The following is an 18,864-nucleotide window of genomic DNA, read 5'->3' on the forward strand; positions in this document are numbered from 1 at the left end:
CCCAGTCCAGCCCTCCTTCCACCTCGCAGGGCCCAGCCTGGCCCCATCTACACAGCTCCACCCTGCCCAGTTTAGTTAGGCCACTGGGCACCTGGGAGGCCAAGTTTCTATCCTGCCCAACTGGGCCTCCATGCTTACCCTGGGGATAGGGTCCCACACCCTCCCTTGGCCACTGCAGGGGCCTGAGGTCAGACAGGCCAGGCTCCTCATGGTTGCTCGGCTCAGTGCGGCAGCCAAGCCTTCTATCTGCTACCCTGGGCCTCTGGCCCACCTGTGGCCCAGCCTCCAACTGGGTGCTGGCACCTGAGGAACAGACATGGGCTCCGCCCTCATGGGAGACCACGAAGTCTGAAGCCCAGAGAGTGGGTGGGCAGCCACTAAAAGCTGCGGGGGAAGCCCTCTGGCTGGGAGGGGGCTGAGGGTGCTCCCAGGTAATGCTCACACTTACTCAGTTGCACGTGTACACAAGCACATGTGCACACACAAGCAAACACAGCATACACTCAACCCAGCTGTCCTCAGGATTATAACCAGGACCCTCAATTTTCCAATGCAGGGGCGGAGGTGCAGAGAGAAGCAGGCAGGGCTCCAGGCCTGCTTTCCTGGGGGCAGGGGATCCCTTCTTCCATGCCCCAGCCACTTCTGCTCTCCCATTAGGGCTTTGCATGTCAAGGAGTGGGGCAACCAGAACAACAAGAAACCACCCCCACATGTGGACAGACACAGCCATGGGGGTCAGCAAACTTCTGAGCCCGTGGCGCCTTTCAGAGCACTTAACCAGGGCCCTGGGTAAGCATAACCCCCAGCCCCGAGGGCCCAGTGGCCCTCACCTTGGCTTATCGCTGAGGACAGCAGGAGGCTGGGCCACAGGCCAGAGCCCCCCTAACCACTGCATATGTGCACTGAGAAGGAGCAGGGGGAAAGGAAGAGGAGACAGGGCCTGCCTCAGAGGAAGGGACTGGTCCCTGCCTTCAGGGGACTCCCAGAGCTCTTCATGATGATGGTTCAAATCGCTGAGCATTAAGTGCTTTGCTAGTTCAACCCTCACACCACCCTATGCAGCTGGTACTATTATCCCACTGGAAAGATGAGGAAACTGAGGCCTAGGAGGGTAAGCCACATGCTTAGTCATACAACGGGAAAGTGGGTGACAGTCTCCAAGCACTGTCTGAGGGTCCCGTCTGCTGGCTGAAGGTGCAGAAGTGGAGAAAGTAGCATGTCACTGTTCCTCCTAAGACCCAGGGCTCGGATGCTGAGCAGCTTCCTGGGGTGTGGGTCAGACCCTGCAGCTGTCCTGTCCTAGCAGCCGGACAGCCTGGAAAAGCTGGCCTCCGCCTTGTTAATGCACACAGTGGATTTCCCATAATTACCCATAATGAAGAGGCTGTGTGAGGCCCAGTTAATGACTTAATAACCAAGACGGGCTGTGGCCTTGCCTGGAAGGCAGAAGCCAGGGACCGGCCTTGGGCCTGCAGAGGGCAGGGCCACCAAGTGGGACCTCCGAAGTGCCCCAACGTGGCCTCAGAGGCCCAGAGTTCCACGGGGGCCTATGGGTGGCATGACTGGGCCTGTTCTTGTGGGGACCACCCATCCTTACCTGCCACTCCACCGTCCATCCCCACTCCTGAGCCAAATCCTGTTCCCCTCCTGACGTGTGGGTCTGATCACACCCCTCTCTCGCAGAGTCATCATCAACTGTGGCTCCCCAGTGCCTCGGGGGAGGAGCCAAGCCCTTCACCAGGCCACAGGGATGCAGGGTCAGCCCTGCCAACCCCGCTCACCGGCCTCACTCACTTCTTAGGACACCACGCCTCCACCCCGTACCTTAGCAACCCCAAACTACTCATGGCTCCCCAACTGTACACGCTACCCTCTCCTACCCCACTTTGTTGGCTCTGCTAATTCCTGCCACTCCTTTAAGATTAGTTCAGGTGCCTCCTTTTCTGGGAAGTCTTCCCTGATTTCTTCCTCTACCACCACCCTTAATAAGTTAGTTGTCCCTGTCCTTCCTTGTTTTAGCATGTGTCACACTAGACTTACTTAGTTCTACAGGGAAAATACATAGGGACATGGATATGAGCTCCTTGGACCCACTATGTCCAGGAGCTAAGAGCCACCAGTTATTGGTTCCTGCTAAGTTCCAGGTACCATGTGAGGCTCTTCACATGGTATTTCTACCCCTGCCACCTATGCTGGTATCTATGACTATCACCCCCATTTTACACATGAGGAAACCGAGACTCTGTGAAGTGAAATCAATTGTCATATAGCACTTCAGGTATTAGAGGTAAGATCTGAAACCAGGTGTATTGCCTAAACCAAAGCTTGTTCTTCTACCACACTGCTTCTGCTGGGTTCACTCTTGTCCCCCAGCCCCAGCGCCCAGCACACAGCCAGCCCACAGTGACTGTTTGTGGACTGGACGCACAGATGGATGGGTGAGTGTCCACATCATCCCTCACTAGACCATAAGCCCCTTGAGGGCAGGGGACATAGCAAGTCATCTCCAGAACCCAGAACAGGGACTGTATAGGATGGGTGGAGCTGGCAGGCGGTAGGAGGGTAAAACTTCCCCTGGGCCCCTAAACAGTGGGTCGCTATCCACAGCCATTTCCTGGGAAGGAGGCCATATCAGAATGGTCGTCATGAAGATGGCCTGTGTGCACAGCAAATCAAAACATGCTTGTTTCCTCCCAAGGCACATTCTAGCCACCTGACTGGACACGCTCCCTGTCCCATTATTTCAAGGCCCAGCATTTGCCTCTGCCTCCAGGAAGCCTTCCCTGACCTCCTCTACAGCACAGGGCTCCTGGTAAGGGGGAGGAATATTTCTCTACATCAGATGGGCATCCAGGGCCCCTGGGAACTCCCAGGCAGCCTAGACCCCAAGACACAGGAAGCTTTGGATGCCCAAACCCTGGCAAACCCTGGAGCTCAGTCTTGGAGCCAAGGCCTGAGCTCCAGGTAGCAGGCTAGAGAAAACCTTTCCAGGGAGCAGGGCCTCGTGCAGGCCATAGGCCCTCGGTCAGGCCCTGCCTAAGCCTTTCTGGGTTGTTTGCCCTCTTATAGGCCTGGAAGGGGCCATGGCCACAAGTGGGTGAGCTCCTGCCGGCCACTGGCACGGGAAGCGTGTGTCACGGAAGCCCAGCCGGTCGTCTCAGATTTTCCTCCGGGCTCCCGCCTGGCTTGGGCCCACACAGCCCCTCCCTTCTTCACCACAGCCTTATTTTTAGCCTCTTTCCTGGAGGCTGAGGTTTGGTGGGTCACAGGGTGGGCCTCATGCCCAGGGACAGCACCCTATAGTTCAAGCCAAGCCCACTGCACCAGCCCCACAGGCCAGAGGCATGCAAGGTGGGGCTCCCACACCACACTCAGCCCCCCGCCATCCCCCGGCCACAGCTCCCAATCCAGGCCTTTCTAGGCAGTCCCCCCAAATCCACAGCCAGAATCACCCTCTGCCCATAGGGTCCTCATCCCAGGACCAAGAAAACACTCTGGAACAGCAAGAGCATCTGAATTTTCTCATGCATTGACCCCAGCTACACCCCCCGAGGGTCTCGCCTCTTGTCTAAGGGTCCAAAGCCCCCGAGCGTTTCGCCTCTTGTCTAAGGGCAACTATCCCCAGCTCTAGGCCGGTGTCTCTCCAGCCTCCCAGGGATCGTGCCCTGGGTCCACCCTTGGCTTGAGCTTCTCCCTCAGCATCTCCCTCACTCTGTCCCCTGCACATCAGCCCACAAAAGTGCTCACATCTCTCAGCCTGGTGGTGAAAGCAATCCTGACTCGTCCCCTCTGCCAGCCTCTCCTTCTTTCTCCCCCTTCACAGGTGAAGTTCTTAGAAGAGTTCTCTCCCCTCCCCCACTCCATCACTCCCCTGAAATCAACCGCCCCCCGGTGGCTCAGTCCCACAGACTCTCCCATCCCTCAGTGTCCTGGCCACCTGCACTCCGATTCCATGGCTCCACCACCTGCTCCCCATTCCCTGAGTATCACCACCCAGGCCAGACACTTAGGACTCGGCCACGGCACTTTTCCCTTCCCCCACAGCCTCATGAACAGGCCCGAACAATTCTCTCTCTTCTTCACTGCCCAGCCTCGTCCCCAGGCTCCCTGACTCCAGACCCTCCCAGCCCACCCAGCCTCCTTCCTGGCAGCCTGATCTCACAAGCACTTATCGATCTCCTACTACTAAGTCCTGGGCTGGGCTTCAGAGACCAAAGACAGTGTCTGGATTCAAGGAGCTAAATCCATGGCCCAGTGGTTGTCACCTCTGGCTAAGGCTCAAGTCACCCATAAGTTCTTCAAAATCCACTGGCCCAGGCCACTGGGTCAGTAATACTACTACTAACAACAACAATACTCTGGGTATTAACATGCATTGAGTGCTTACTAAGTGCCAGACACTGTTCTAAGAGTGTTACCTTTATTAGCTCATTGGTATGGCTGCCCAGTAAGTGCTTAGCGGCTCCCCGTTGCCACTCAAATTGAGCCCAGGTTTCTCCTAGCATTTGAGGCCTCCATGACCGCGTCTGCACAATCAGCCTCTCTAAAGGTGAGACCCAGGGATCTATTAACACACAGCCCAGGGGACTGGAAACCATTGGCCTGACTCGTCTGAGGCCCCCGTGAGTCCCCCATCACTGCCTGCAGGCCTCCGAGCCTTGACCACAGTCATGTCCTCTTCCTGGGGTGTCCATCTCTACTTATTAAAATCCATCTCGTTCAGAGCTCAGGTCCAAGGTCACATCTGCCAGGATGCCCCCTCCTCCGTCGCCAACTCCCTCCTCTGTGGCTCTTGTTGAAGAGGTGCCTATAAGCTTGAAGGCACCCCCCAGAGCTGGATGGACTCTGGCCTGACTCACCCAGCTGGCTGGTCACAGATGCGGTGATCCCTCATCACTGCTGGTCCCTCAGAAGCCCCGAGAGGAGACAGGTCCAGACCCTAACCTGCTGATATCACAGAGTCCTCAAAGAGCTGAAGATGGAAGAAGACACCCACACTGACTTCGGGAGCCCCAAATTTGACCAGCCTCAGATGCAAGGTTGGGACAACATGATCCTGAGGTTTCTTCTTGCCTAGTCAGCCAGGGAAGGCTACCTGGTGCCCAAGCTCAGTCCCCAAGCAGTCATCATCACCTTACGTTCACGTTGCCCCTCAGAGCAGCAAGCAAAGCTGAATTCCAAAGAACATGGGCTCCAGAGCCAGACCATCTGATTTCGAATCTTAGCTTTTCTACCTTCCTGCTGTGTTACCTTAGGCAAATTACTTAACCTCTCTGTGCAAGTTTCCTCCCCTATAACATGACTTAATTTTAAGATCTGCTTCCTATGGTTGTTGTGAGGTTTAAATGGGTTAATACATGTAAACTGCTTAGAAGGTGCCTGGCACATAGTAGGTAGTCAATAAACGTTATCATAGATCATTAACTCAGGCACTAAGGAGCCCTGACCATGACAGAACAACGAAAACTCCTACCTCATCACCTTTTCTCCAAAATAGGGGCAGATGGCTGGAAAGACAGGGCATAGGGATCTGAAGGAATGGGCATGCTTGCCATTAGCCAGTCCCTCTAGTAAGGATCCTGGTCCTCCTGTGGCCTCAGAGCTGGCTCACTCCAGAAGTCTTGCTCCTGCTTCAACACTAGGCCACAGCTCCCGCTCGAGTAATTATAGGGGCCTGAGGGCCTGGCTCTGCTGACCTGGCTCTGGATGGCTAAGGCTGGGAAACCACAGCCTGGCCCCGCTGACAACCCTCCCCCTGCCCCTAGCCTAAGGGGACTGGCCAAGGCATTCCCTGAGTTGGGGACTCAGGCTCTCAGGTACACACCCTTCTACCTGCCCCAGTACTTCCCGTCCCCAGGGACAAGCTGAGTGTCCTCCAGGATCTCTGGCCCCTACTGTACGCCTCAGGTTGCCCATCTGAGAGTGATTCAGGATCCCCATACATCCCCGCTGGGTCCATGCGAAATCTCAATTGCATTTGCTCTATATATGCTGACCCTCTTCCCCTAGGGTCGCCCTACAAGTCTGGGTCATTAATGTCCGGACAGCTTAGTAGTCATCTCTGCAGGGACCAGGGGGATGTGGTCATCTCGGCAAGTCCCCAGCCCCTCAAAGAGACCCTCCCCTCTCCCTAGAGAATCTAGACTCTGAAGTTGTCCCTCTAAAGAGCACTCCAGCTGGAGACCATAACACGCCTCCCTCCCAAGAGCTCTGCCCACAGACCCCACCAGCCCTAGAGAGGAACCACCCCCAGAGCAGAGAGAGCCCTCCCTTCTTCCCACCAAGTCTCTATGCCCAGAGTGGGCGGGGACAGGCAGCCTGGCCTCTGTCCTGTGGTTCTAGTCTATCATTTGGGGCCAGCTTTCCTGGAACCAGACTCAGCCTTAGCAATTTGGGGGCTTTGCCGAGACACTCCTTTCCCAGCTGAGCCTCCCAGGCTCTATCCTACCTCAGGGGCTCCCAAGACCACCAGGGAGGGGATAAGGTGGCCACGCCCTTATCATGACCCTTGGAGGGCATGGCCTGTGTGACCACAGACATAGGATAAAACGGGGCTGGGGGGCGGGGTTGTTGGTTGTTGAGGGAGAGATAAGTGACCCCAGAATGGAGCAGCTGAAGCCCACAAATTCCCAGCTTCTCCTGGTGTGCTGTTCAGGGACCAGCAACTTCTGCTCCCACTTCTTGGGTAGAAAATTGAGATTCAGAAAGTGAATGAGACAAAGACCGCAGAACCAGGCAGGAACGAGGCTGAACTGGCCTCCAAGCTCCAGACCTGGCCTTTGTTCGCCCACCTCACCCCAGAAAAGAAGGTGCACCCCGCCCCGTCTCCACATCCACACCCACAGCCCTCACATGGGCGCTAAAAACAGTGTGTGACCAAGTAACACCATCTCTCCCTGGGCACAGCGCTTTACAGTTTACAAAGCCTAATCATGTTCCTTGCCTCCTGGGACCCCATTCACCAAATCCATGCTTGACAGTGACGGGACCACAAAGACCTCATGGAGCTTCCAGTTGTGGGGAGACCCCAGCAAGGTCTCCACGACAGCAGAGGCCTGACGGGAGCCAGTCCTAGCCTCCAAGTTCTGACGAGTGCATTGTTCCTCTTCTTTCTTGCTCTAATGTAACTGCTCTGCCCTCGGCCACATCTCCCCTAGGACTCCTTTCACCAACCTCTCAGCTACCAAGAGAGGGCCAGGCCCAGAGCAGACAGCCTCACTGTGTGACTTGGGGCCAGCCCTTCTCCTCGAGTGCCCTCTCTGCAGAAGAGACTGGGCAAAGCCACCACAGAACCCTCTTGAATGTACAGAAACCATTCTGCCCAGTGTGGGGATGAGGGGGCCCCACTGTCAGGGCTGAGGGCTGGACAAACAGGGATTGTGCTGACCACTTCCCCAATTTCCTTCCTGGGGGTGCGAGGCCCCACAACTCATTGTATGCCCTGGTCAGGACAAACAGGTAGAACCAGCCACCGTGACAGAAGCCCTGGACTCAACAATAGGGACCTGGTCCTTATCGATGGTCATCCAAACCTAGCAAGGCCCCTTCAGCCCATAAGGATGGGCTTTGGGCTCAGGGACATCTGGGTTCCCCCAACTCTGCCACTCAGTTAATCAACAAGGGCCAAGCCTGTGCCAGCCCCCCCTCGCGTATTGGGGTCAAGAGATGACCAGGCTCAGCCCCTTGAGGCTAGAGGGAGATGGCCACCCAAATGGGGGTATATGCTGTGACGGATATGGGGTACAGTACAGGTGAAAAGCAGGAGTTAGGTGCCTGGCTCAGCCCAGAGAGTAAGGGAAGACTTCCTAGGAGGACAGAGGCACAACTGAGACCCACCCAGGGAAACTGAGGTTGGCAGCTGCAACGGCTAGGGAACAGACCTGGTTATCCTGGGCCAGGGAGGTGCAGGCAGAGCCAGGGGCCAGCAAACAAGAGTTTCTGAGACCAAGTACCCCACACTACACTTGGGAGCAAGAGGCTGACAACGGAAAGCGCGGAGCAAAATCATCTATTGCGGATTCAGGGCTCAGAGAGGGTCAGGATCTGCCTCAGGTCACACAGCAAGTCTGGCAAAGCCAGCAGCATGAAACTCAGCCCAGAAGACATTCAGGGCCCAATAGGAAGCCCAGCCCTAGAAGCCTGGGGATCAAGTCAGTGTCCTCTCTGCCTCCCTCATTCTTACCCCTTTTCTACACTCAGGATTTCAGGCCCCTGCACCCAGGCAGAAACAAAAGCCACTTCCTGTCTGGGCAGCTCTAACCTGTAACCTGTCACCCTGCAGCCTTCCTGCCCCATTCACAAAATGAGAAACTAAGTCACAGACTGGGGCATTAAAAGGCCCTGAGTCTCAGACCAAGGCAGTGAGTTTCAAGGCACTTCCTCTAACAAGTTAACAGCACAACCGAGGTGCTGATAGAACCAACTGGAAAGTGCCTGAGGAGGAAGAAGGATCAAGGAAATGGGCAGCTGGCAGTTAGTCACTAGGATGCCAGCATTCCAGGCCAGCTGGTGGTTCACCTGGGTGCTGACCTGCCAGAAAGCCGCTCTGGAATGCGGCCCTGGGACACTCCATCCTACAAATTTGGTGTGGTGGTGGCTAGGACAGGGCCACCCACAGAGACAAGACTCCCTGAGGAGGTGGGGCAGAGGTGGTATTGACTATCTTTATCCATAAAGACAGCCACAGAGCTTGGGGCTTGGCTTGTCCTCCACCCACCCAAGTGACCCTGTAAAAGGCCCTGGGCCTCCATTTCCCAATCTGTCAGCTCTGGACAGACTCAACCAGGCAGACACAAAAAGAGCCAAGAGCCCCAACCTGACCGGCCCCTCCGGCACCCAGCTCAGGTGTTTGGGGAAGCTCCTAGTCCCTGCCAGGCCTGTGTTCTTGGCTGGGTCCCTATGCTCAGATGCCCTTCTGGGTTTGTGTTAGTGAGCAGTTGCCACGGATACTGGTCTCAGCTTCTTTGGCAGAAAAGGACTCCCCCAGGGCAAGGCTCTGCCTCTCCTCACCAGCCCCCGCCTTGCTTAATTTCAAGGACCCAGTGTGCCACGCGCTGGATCAAAGGGAAAAGGCATAGGTATCAGGAAAGGCCAGGTATTCCAGAGAAGTTGGGGAAGGATCTCAGCTCCCAAATAGTCATTCTCCAACCATGAACAGAGCTGGCGCCAGCTCCTTCTTACTGAGCCTGGTTCCAGCAGCAGAAGGCTGCCACCTACACCCTCCGCTCTGCTTCCATTCTACAGCTGGGGCACAGGCAGCTCTGGCACCAAGAAGCAGAGCTGGGAAGAGGGGACCCAGGACCCTTGCCTAAGGGGCTCCCTCCTTCTCCTGACCTGGCAGCCACGAGCAGGCTCAGAATGGAGAGGGGGTGGCTGCCAGAGTGGTAGAGGGCCCACAGGAGCGGGAACCATGTGCCCTAGGGGAGCTCAAACTGCCTCTGTTATATTGAGCTAAAATTCATCTGCCCAGGGGACGCTTACCCTGGCCAGCAGTCTCTGGGTTTCTAGGCCAGAAGCGGAGGCCATGTCCCTGCCTCTACCAAGAGAACACTGAACTAGGGGGTTCTGGTCCTGCTCTGCCCTACCGTGGGACCTTGGATAAGTGCCTGCATTCTCCGGGTGTCAGCGCCCCCATCCACACAAGAAGGCAGAGGGAAAAAGGGTTTAGAGGCCGTTGGTTTCTGGGCAACCTCAATTTCATCCAGTGGAAGCAAGGCTCAGTAAGGAAAGCAAGAGCAAGAGCTTCCAAGGTCTGCGGCCCTCAGGGGGTTCCCATGACAGGAGAGGCCATAATTAGCTGGATCATCCGGTGGCTCTGGGAATGCCAGGGCAGAGGCAGAACCTACTGGAGTTCCCAGGATGGAGACCAGCCCCGATGGAGAAGGGAGGGGTTCGCAAAGGTGTCCTGAATGAGACTGCCCAAAACAGAGAAAATTGGGAAGAGCACCATGGCTGGGGCACAGGTTGAACAGCAGCATGGAAGAGAAGGCAGCTGACATTTGTGAAGCTCTCCTAGGAGTCGGGCCTTGTCCCAGGTGCTTAAGAGACATTCCCATTTATTGTGCACAACCTGGGAGGTGGAGAGGAGGAAATGATCCCCCAGAAGTCTCAGGCGACATCACCAAGGTTACACAGCTGGTAGTTGAAAAACCTGGACTCAAACTCTGGCATCAAAGCTCTAGACCTGCGTGATCCACCCACTGCAGTGGCCCCAGCCACAGTGGCTGTTGAGCACCTGAAATACAGCTCATCTAAACTGACATGTGCTATAAATGTCAAACACACCGGGTTTCACAACTTAGTATGAAAAAGAAGGTAAAATATTTAATTCATAGCTTTTATATTGATTGTATTGAAATATGTTGGGTATATTGAGTTGAATAAAATAATATTAATTTATTTCTTTTTACTTTTTTAATGTAGCTACTAGAAAATTTTAAATTATGTATGGGGCTTGCATTATATTCCTTTTGGACAGAGCTGATCCATACCACGAAGACAGAAATGCACAGGACAGATTTAAAGGAAGAGGTTGGGAACTCCCCTCATTCTTCGAGGGGGGAGTCAAGGCCAGATTGGGAGGTTCTCAGAGGCCAGGTGGGTGGGAACATCAAAGGTGACTATGCAGTGGAATGTCACCTGCTCTCTCTTAGCTGGGCCAGCCAGCAACAGGTGGACTCAGGCCTGGAATAGCCATTCCCCTGCTTGACCCATCAAGCCATAGTAGTTGCCATAGAGACAGTAAATCGTCCTAAAAACTGAAGTTGGGGGCAGGGGCATGTAGGGGCAGAGGGAGAGGGAACCAGGCTTATCCGGAGAGGAAATCTGTGTATGTTGTATGTTGGGGGCGGGGCAGTGCATGAGCTCCAGCTCCGGCCAGGACAGGGAGGGATGCACAACCCAGGAGGGTGTTTGCACAGGGCTTTCCGGGCCTTCCTCCCTACTGCCCCACGCCCCTCTTAGCCAGGGCTCCCCACCCCCCACTTACCAGTTCACCAGAAATTTCCCATCTCCTTCCCCCATTCTGACATTCTGACTCTGAGACCCAAGTCAGGGTTGGGTCAGAAAGCACCCGACCTCCCTGATCCCACCCTCTCCTCCTCGGTCCCTGCCAGAGTCCACTTCCCTGAGACTATCAGAGGGGGTGGTCTGGGGCCGGAAAAAACAAGTTGGAAAGTGCTACAGCGCCAGAAGCAGCACCATTCATTGCTGAGAGAGGGTGGGAAACCTCTTCCCAGGCAAGGCTTCCTGGTAGATCTAACACCAGCCTTGTGCACTCTCCTGGCCATCTTGGACAAGGGTTGTACAAGAGCCTTGGTTTCCCTATCTGTACACAGAAGTCTATTTTGTACTGACGAAAGGCCCCTGATGTTCTCTGACTTCTCCCCCACCTTAGGGTGGTACCTAAGCTCCCCGGTCCCAGGCAGGCACATGCATGATGGTGCACTTGGTCTGTATGGGGTATCCCTGCTCACCAGACCAAAGTAAGAGACTGTTGGGGAGAGCCCACCTCAGAGACTGGTGCCACTGGTACCCAATTCCAACTTCCCGTAACAGAGAAATAGAGCCAAGGGTTTTGAAAGTGAGAATGGGAAGACTCTGCACTCCCATCAGAGTTCTTCCCAATCAACAGAGGAGGAGACTGAGGCCAGGAGAAGGGGACCCAGGTGGCCTCTGGTTTATGCCAGGACTTTCCTCTCGATCACCACAAAGTTCTCTGTAATCTGTCCAAAATTCATTCTCTTTCTTTTTCTTTTTTGTAGTTCCATTTTACAAAGCTGTGGTTAGGCAGGTTCTGGGACAGCATGCCAGGTACACAGTCACTGCTTTCCTTCTGCAGGGAGCCCTCACCTATGCCAGCCTGGCCAGAGTCCTTTTCTCTCAGGCTGCACCATTCCCATGTAGGAGCAGCTCAGTCTAGGCAAAGTCCCTACTGGCAGACCCCGGAGAACTGAGGGATGAAGTGAGCAGACCAGAATTCCAGGACCTTGTCCATCCCCAAAGGGCCCAGGGACCAACCACCTCACAAACGGGAAACAGACCTGAACACAAGCTGAAACTGGCCCAAGGTCACACACCAAGCACAGGAGGGGCAAATCTGGGATTAGAACCCAGTTGTTCTATGGACCCCCCAACCCATCCCCAAGGCTGGTTCTCAGAGATGCTCACAGAGGATGAGGCAACCTCTCTCTAGCCAGTGGCCTGAGCCGTACCCCAGGCCCCAGGCGCCATAGAGCAGGAGAAGACATCTTCAGGCCTCTAGCCAGGGCCAGCTGCAAACCGCATCCTGGGTCCCCAGGCGCCACGGACCCGCCCCGCCCCTCCCTCCGCTCCCCGCAGCCGGGAGTCTTTGTCAGCCAGGCGCTCACACGCTCACACACACATCCGCGCCGCCTGCGCGCACACACTCGGTCTCCTCTGGCGCACACCAGCAAGGGGTGCGCGCACTCGCCGCACGCACGCAGGGAGTGGAGGCGGCGGAGGAAGGAAGGAACTGACAGCTACTGACCGACAAACCGCCTGCACTGGGGGGAGGGGAGGAGAGGCCCGGGAACCTGAGGCGGGGGCGGAAGGGGGCGCAGAGGCGAGAACGCAGAGACGCAGAGGAGACTCGCGGAAAAGAGGACAACGGATGGGACCTCAAGGGCTGGCGAGGACGCGCAGGCTACTCCAGGGGTGGAGACTCCCCCAACCTCTGGCCCCGAGTGGGGGGCTGTCCCTAGACTGGACCCGTGGATCACGGGGCATCACTTGCCCAGTTGTGCCTGAGTGGAGGGCCTTTAGGGACCCCACATAAGGTTTGGATATAGAGGGTCTGGGACGAAAGGCTCCCCGGGGTACCTCGAGACAGGGGGTCCTGGTTCTCGGGCTGGGTGGGGCACTAGCTCACCTGCTACGGTGTACCTGTCCAGGTAGTTGAGCACGTTGCCCAAGCTGAGGATGGCGGCGGCTGCCACCCGCCCGCGGCCCAAGCTGGCGGGTTTGGGCTGCTGCGAGCCGGGGCCCTTGGCAGCAGCTGCGCAGCTGGGGGTGCTGGGGGTGCTAGGGGGTCCGGACGGGGCTCGCCTCACGCTGCCTGACAGCGTCTGAACCTCATCGTCGGCGGCCGCGACTCCAGCGGCACCCGCTGCCCGTGCCCCGCAGCAACCACCACCGCCAGCCCCTAGCTGCGCCCCCCGGCGCCGGCGCCGCCGCTCCGCGTCCGCCTCCTCCTCCTCCGCGCCGCCCGCCGCCGCCGAGGCGCATTCCAGGCACATCATGCCGGCCGGGATCGGGGCGGCGGGGGGCGCGGGGGGCGCACCGCCCAGCTTGGGCCCACTCAGGGCGTGTGTGCGCCTTGGAACCGCCGCTGCACCATCCCGGCCGGACCCCGTCGGCTGCTGCGCTCCGGCCCGGCTGTGGCGCGGCCAAGGTTCAGCCCGCTGCACCGTCGCAGCCGGGCCCCTCTGACAGCTGAAGTCCAGCCCCGCCCACAGGTCACGCCCAATCAGCTCCCAGCTCCAGCAAAGCCCCGCCCCGCACGTGCTGCCCCGGGGGGCGGTGGGGGGGTGCCGCAGAGTCCCTCCCGCCCGACGGGGGCGCAGTCACGCCGGAGCCTCGCGGCTAACCAGGCAGGCAAGGACTGGGAGGGGGTTTGTGGGAGCTATGGAGCTAGCAATAGGGTGCAGGGGGCAGGACTCTCCAGCACCCACTCAATGCCCTCCGTCCCCATTCCCTAACACGGGAGTGGGCTCTTGGCGGAGACTCTGGGAGGCAGCTGAAGGCTCCAGCTCAAGGCATATGGACATCCTGGAGAGAGGGTCTCGGTTAAGTCGGGGCGCCTGTAGGAGAGCCTGTGGCCGCTCCAGCAGCTACTCACCGCCCTGATTTAATCAGTTTAGGGAGAGCTGCGTTAAGAACCACGAAGCATGACCGGTGGGGGTTTGGCCCAGGACCCAGGCCTCCACGAGGCACAGAAGTCTATGTTGGCCACCTCCCCAGGAAAACCCAGATCCAGCCCCCAACCTCCCTGCCCCCATTCCTGTGTGCGCACCAAGACCCTACCTACCCCTGTCTCACAGCGAGGCAGCCCCTGGCAGGCTGAGCCAGAACTCCAACTGGGGCCCACCAGAATCAGGGCATTAAGAAGGGGCCTCCTCCAAATATATGGTGACTCTGGGTGGTGAACACACAATGGGATTTATAGATGATGTAATACAGAATTGTACACCTGAAATCTATGTAACTTTACTAATAATTGTCACCCCAATAGACTTTAATTTAAAAAAAAAAACAGAAGGGGCCTCCTCTCCTGAGGGTGTGGCATCCCCAAGCATCAGGCTTCCAGCTGTGCACTAGGTAAGGAGCAAAGTCTTGAATGGAAGACAGGAGGCTGGGTCCTAGCCCACCTCTGCCCGGAAGGGTGGCATGACCCTGGACTATACCCCTAATTCTCTCTGGGTCTCAGTTTCTCTCTCTCAGGGTAGATAGGAGGATAAACTCCAGACGGTCTGGAAGTCTATAAATGGTCAGGGGAGAGGGGAGTCCTGTCTCCCATGTAGAGTGTGGTTGGGTAGCTTCTGTGTTCAGAGCCACAATCACCATTATCACCCACCTCGGAGGTGCTGTAGTTTTGTGACGCCCCCCTTCTCCCTCCCCCATTCATCAGTCTGAGGCTTTGATTGAAATTAAAATCCTGTGCAAAGTGCTGAAGACAGAATGGTAAAACTAGATGAGCCTGGGAACACAGAATTACCCCGTGTTTCACAGACAGGTCCCAGGGCCCAGAAATGAGCCTATCATGGACATGCGGGCTGGTCAGTGGCGGGGGGGGGGCGCTGACCCAGGGCTCTGATACCAACCCCCTGGGCTGGGAGCTCAGTTCCCACAGCAGGTTGCTCCGGACCTGACATCCATGGGCAGGTGCATTTCGTGAGGGTGTCAGCCACACTGAGTCATGACATAGCAAATGGGTGACACAGCACGAAGGCACCCCCACACATATACACACACACCCGCCCCACTGTCTCCTGTGAGCAGAGTTAAGTCCCAAGCTGGTGTTTCTTGCCGCCTTCAAGGTGTATCTTAAATTCTGCAAAGTGACTAAAAATATGCTGCGGGAGGTTGGGTATGAATGAATGTGACGGAAGGGTTAGGAAAACAGATTTCATTCTGAAAGTTGCCTTGCTGCCTCTTTCCAGCTTGCTGAGCTCAGGCCTGCAAAGCCAGATAGGAAAGTCCCTCTAGGTGGTCTGGGATGACAGGAGATTAACAGGCCTAGGAGTTCCATGGCGCTGGTCCTAGGCCCCAGCAATGACCATCACGTGCGATGGTGCCAACTAGAGCAGTGTCTGGCTGTGAGACCGTCCAGCTGCGAAGGAGGCACAACCATGGCTCTAAACTCAGCCCCAAGGTCCCCTTTCCACTCCCCCCAATTCCTCAACCTTTCAGCCACAGCCCTGCCCAGGGAGTCAGTGTTAGCCCTTGACCAGAAAAGGGAGCGTTCCCTTTCCATGGCTCTCCCTTTCCCCTACTGAGTAAGCCCCAGAGCAGGGGAAGATGGCAGTTCTGAGCCTTTGAAATTTGGGGGACCTCTGAGCTGCCACCAAGCAAGCCAGTTATTCCCAGTGTGTGGGTTTTTCTGGGATTTATCTCAAAGGCACTCTCTAGAGTAAGTCTTTGAGTGGAATAAGGGACCACCTAGGGCAGGGCAGCAGGGCGAACAATAAGCCCTTTCTGGCTGTGTGGCCCTGAGCAAGTCACAGCAGTGACCTTCTGAGAGCATCTGGCAGTATCATGGCACCATTAGCCATAGGACTTCCAGGGTTCTTAGCTCCATCTCACCACTGATGAAACTGAGGCCCAGGGAAGAGAAGTAATCTGCCCACATACCCAGTAAACGGCAGGGTTTCGACGAAGCCCAGGTGTATCTACCCCCTAATCCAGCGTTTCCTCTACTGCCCCACAATGCTGCTCTTAGCTTTTCTAGGACACAATTTCTTCAAAGGCATAACGGGAGGCTGAACTCAATGACGGCTAAAGGACTTTCTGATATTCATTCATTAGGTCCAGACCACAAATTCAAAACAAGTAGGGCACGGGACATTAGTGGCCAGTATTCCAAGGGCAAGTACATTTGGGAAATGGTAGGTAAACACAGAGACGTAGGTGTCCTTACCGGGGGACTTTTCAGAGCCTTTAATCTGAGAGTCCATGAGACTCTTACCCTGTGAGTCTCCCAGGGGGCAGGTGTAGGTTGTCATGTCCCCACGTGTACTAAACCACAGAACATCTTGTAAGAAGCCTAGAGCTTTGCGGAACACACTCTAAGAAACACCAGCTCCCGGTGGCATTTTCCTCTCTGCTGAGATCTTACTTCGAGGTATATTTTGTTGGGCTCAAAAAAAAAACTCTTACAGTAATGAAAAAATAAAGAAGAGAAAGGAAGGAAGGAAGGAAGGAAGGAAGGAAGGAAGGAAGGAAGGAAGGAAGGAAGGGAAGGAAGGAAGGAAGGAAGAAAGAAAGAAACAAAGAAAGAAACAAAGAAAGAAACAAAGAAAGAAACAAAGAAAGAAACAAAGAAAGAAAGAAAGAGAAAGGAGACAGGGAGACAGGGAGGAAGGGAGGAAGAAAGAGAGAGAGAGAAAGGAGACCAGCTCCCCCAAGGCTGATACCTGGGAGCTCAGTCCACTCCCCTTTACATATCCCCTCATACCCGAGTGTCTCCAGGACATGGGCCGCAGTCTCTTCCCTCTCACTTGCTACACTCTCCCTTAGCAGCCTCTCATCCAGGTGTGGGCTTTCAGCAATCACTCCCTGCCCATAACACCCCGGTCTCCATCTCTAGACGTGGCCTCACCTCCCAGCACTAGGTCCACACGCAGTCTCCTGCACATTACCCCGTGGACATCCCACGGCACATACAAAAATGAACTCATCATCTTTCCCCTAAACCTCTCCCACCATGGTATCATTTATTTCCGGACAAAGAGCACCATCATCCACATTGTCACCAAGCAGGAAACCAGGGAGCCATTTGGGACTCCTTCTTCTCCCTCAACTCTCACCTCGTAGGTGCTGCCCAGTTTTCCTCGTTAATATCTCCCAATGTCCCCATTGCTCACTGACCTAGTTCACACCTCTCTTCTCTTACTTGGACCCTTTTAAAATTCAACACCACGGGCCCCAACTTTCCCTTCCAGTCTTTTCTCCACACTTTTTCGCCATTATTTTCTAAATCACACATATGACACCATCACTACCTTGCACGAAACCTTGCCATGGCTCCTTACTGCCTATAGGATCAAAAATCTCGAAGTTCCTTAACGTGATTTCCAAGACCCTTCATAACCCTGCATGACTCCTGTGAATCTTCACCCTCAGATCCTGCTGCCCAGCTCTCAAGATTACGTCCCACCACACTGAACACGGAGCTCCCTGACCTCACGTACAGTTACTACACTTCCTGGAGCAGGAATCGAGGGCACTTGTGTACAGTCCCTGCTCTCCCTCAACACAAAAGCCTTTGTCCTACTAATGCCATGATGATTCAGTACCACGGAGAGCGTCACATGGGCAACCCACCTCCCCAGGCCCTTAGTCATGCTCTGCTTATGCTGTCTACCCAGTTCACTCCTCCCACTTATCCTTCAGAAACCCAGCACAGACACAACTTCCTCCAGGAAGCCCTCCCTGACCAGCCTACACAATTGTCATGCCCTCCTTTGGGCTACGTGAGTAACTTATGTATCCCTTCATTCATCATACCAAACACATTGTGCTGATTCGGTTTGTACGTGAGTCTAACCCACACACACCCACCCCACAACAGACTGTGAGCCTCAAGGACCAAAACCCTGTCTGATTCATCCCTGCAGTCCAGTACAGAGGAGGTGTTCAGAGAATGTTTGTTGATTGAATGAGTAAATGACATTTAGCAGGTGCTCAGGAAGTGTGTGTTGATTTGCATCACGTGTCTATTGCTGAGTGACTCAGAAACCAGCCAGATTCTTCTCCCAGCCCCTTTGGAAAAGGCATTTTCTCCTTGATTGACTCCACCCTCCATTAGCTTCCATGTGCCATTTGCCTCCACCCTTTGATTACCTTCTCCACACGTCCCCACCCACGAGACGAGACGGGGGGGGGGGGGAAGGCACCTCCTCTCTGCTCCTGCTGTTGCCCAGCTGGGGATTTGCTGCAGCCCCTCTATCCTACAGCCCCAGGCTGCCTCACAGGTTTTGTGCAGAATGCCTCATCTCGGCCGCTCTCTCCTGCTCAGAATAGATGGCTCTGAGTCCCCACTAACACAGAAGTTCCTGTTCTGTCATTTGAATATATTTAACACTTTCTAAATTATAGAAGCGTCAGCTTCCTTTGATCATGGAGACTCAGACCATCAGAAATGAAGACTCCCTTGAAGGACATCGAGTCCAGCCTTTTCCCTTTCCCATGGAGAGACCCCATCTGAGAGGGTCAGTGGCCTGCCCGAGATCACTGTAATGGACACCAGCTTCGTTTTTGTCTTTTGTCTTTTTCTTTCATTGCCGTTTTGTTTTGATGCGCAGAGTCCACCCTTCTTCCTAACAGCACCCTGGCTTCCTGGTCTTAACGGAGCTATAAACCAGACACAGGCATAGGATCCAACCAAACACTCTCGTCCAGTGCTTTCAATCTTGAGTAGGGTGGCAAAAAGAGAAGGAAAATTTGTCTGGAGCTTGGAAGCTCCCCAGTAAGATGGCCCAGGGAGCCTTGGCTCCTGAATCTCCAATCTTCCCTTGGATTATGTGAACTCCTAATATGTTTCCAACAAATTGTTTTCTTACTTAAGATAGTCAGTCAGTTTCTGTTGCACACGACCCTACAAACCTAACTGATACGGGCACACAG

At 55.3% G+C, this 18,864-nt stretch overlaps 1 protein-coding gene across 4 annotated transcripts in view; it reads right to left on the reverse strand.

Moving 5' to 3' along the window:
• Positions 1-13,465, reverse strand: part of SPNS2 (SPNS lysolipid transporter 2, sphingosine-1-phosphate) — a 35,359-nt gene extending 21,894 nt beyond the window's left edge. For 2 of the 4 annotated variants that reach the window (XR_004421234.1, XM_033089270.1), the window contains exon 1: positions 12,890-13,403. Coding sequence is in view for 3 of the 4 variants with exons in the window: in XM_033089270.1 (XP_032945161.1) it covers positions 12,890-13,259 (370 nt within the window). In the remaining variant the exon portion in view is untranslated. Of the gene's footprint in view, positions 1-12,889 lie in introns of all 4 variants that reach the window. The other 2 variants (XM_033089272.1, XM_033089273.1) reach the window with 2 other exon arrangements.
• Positions 13,466-18,864: the final 5,399 nt, after the last annotated feature.

Source organism: Rhinolophus ferrumequinum, chromosome 21 (assembly GCF_004115265.2).
Source record: "Rhinolophus ferrumequinum isolate MPI-CBG mRhiFer1 chromosome 21, mRhiFer1_v1.p, whole genome shotgun sequence".
Lineage (NCBI taxonomy): Eukaryota > Metazoa > Chordata > Mammalia > Chiroptera > Rhinolophidae > Rhinolophus > Rhinolophus ferrumequinum.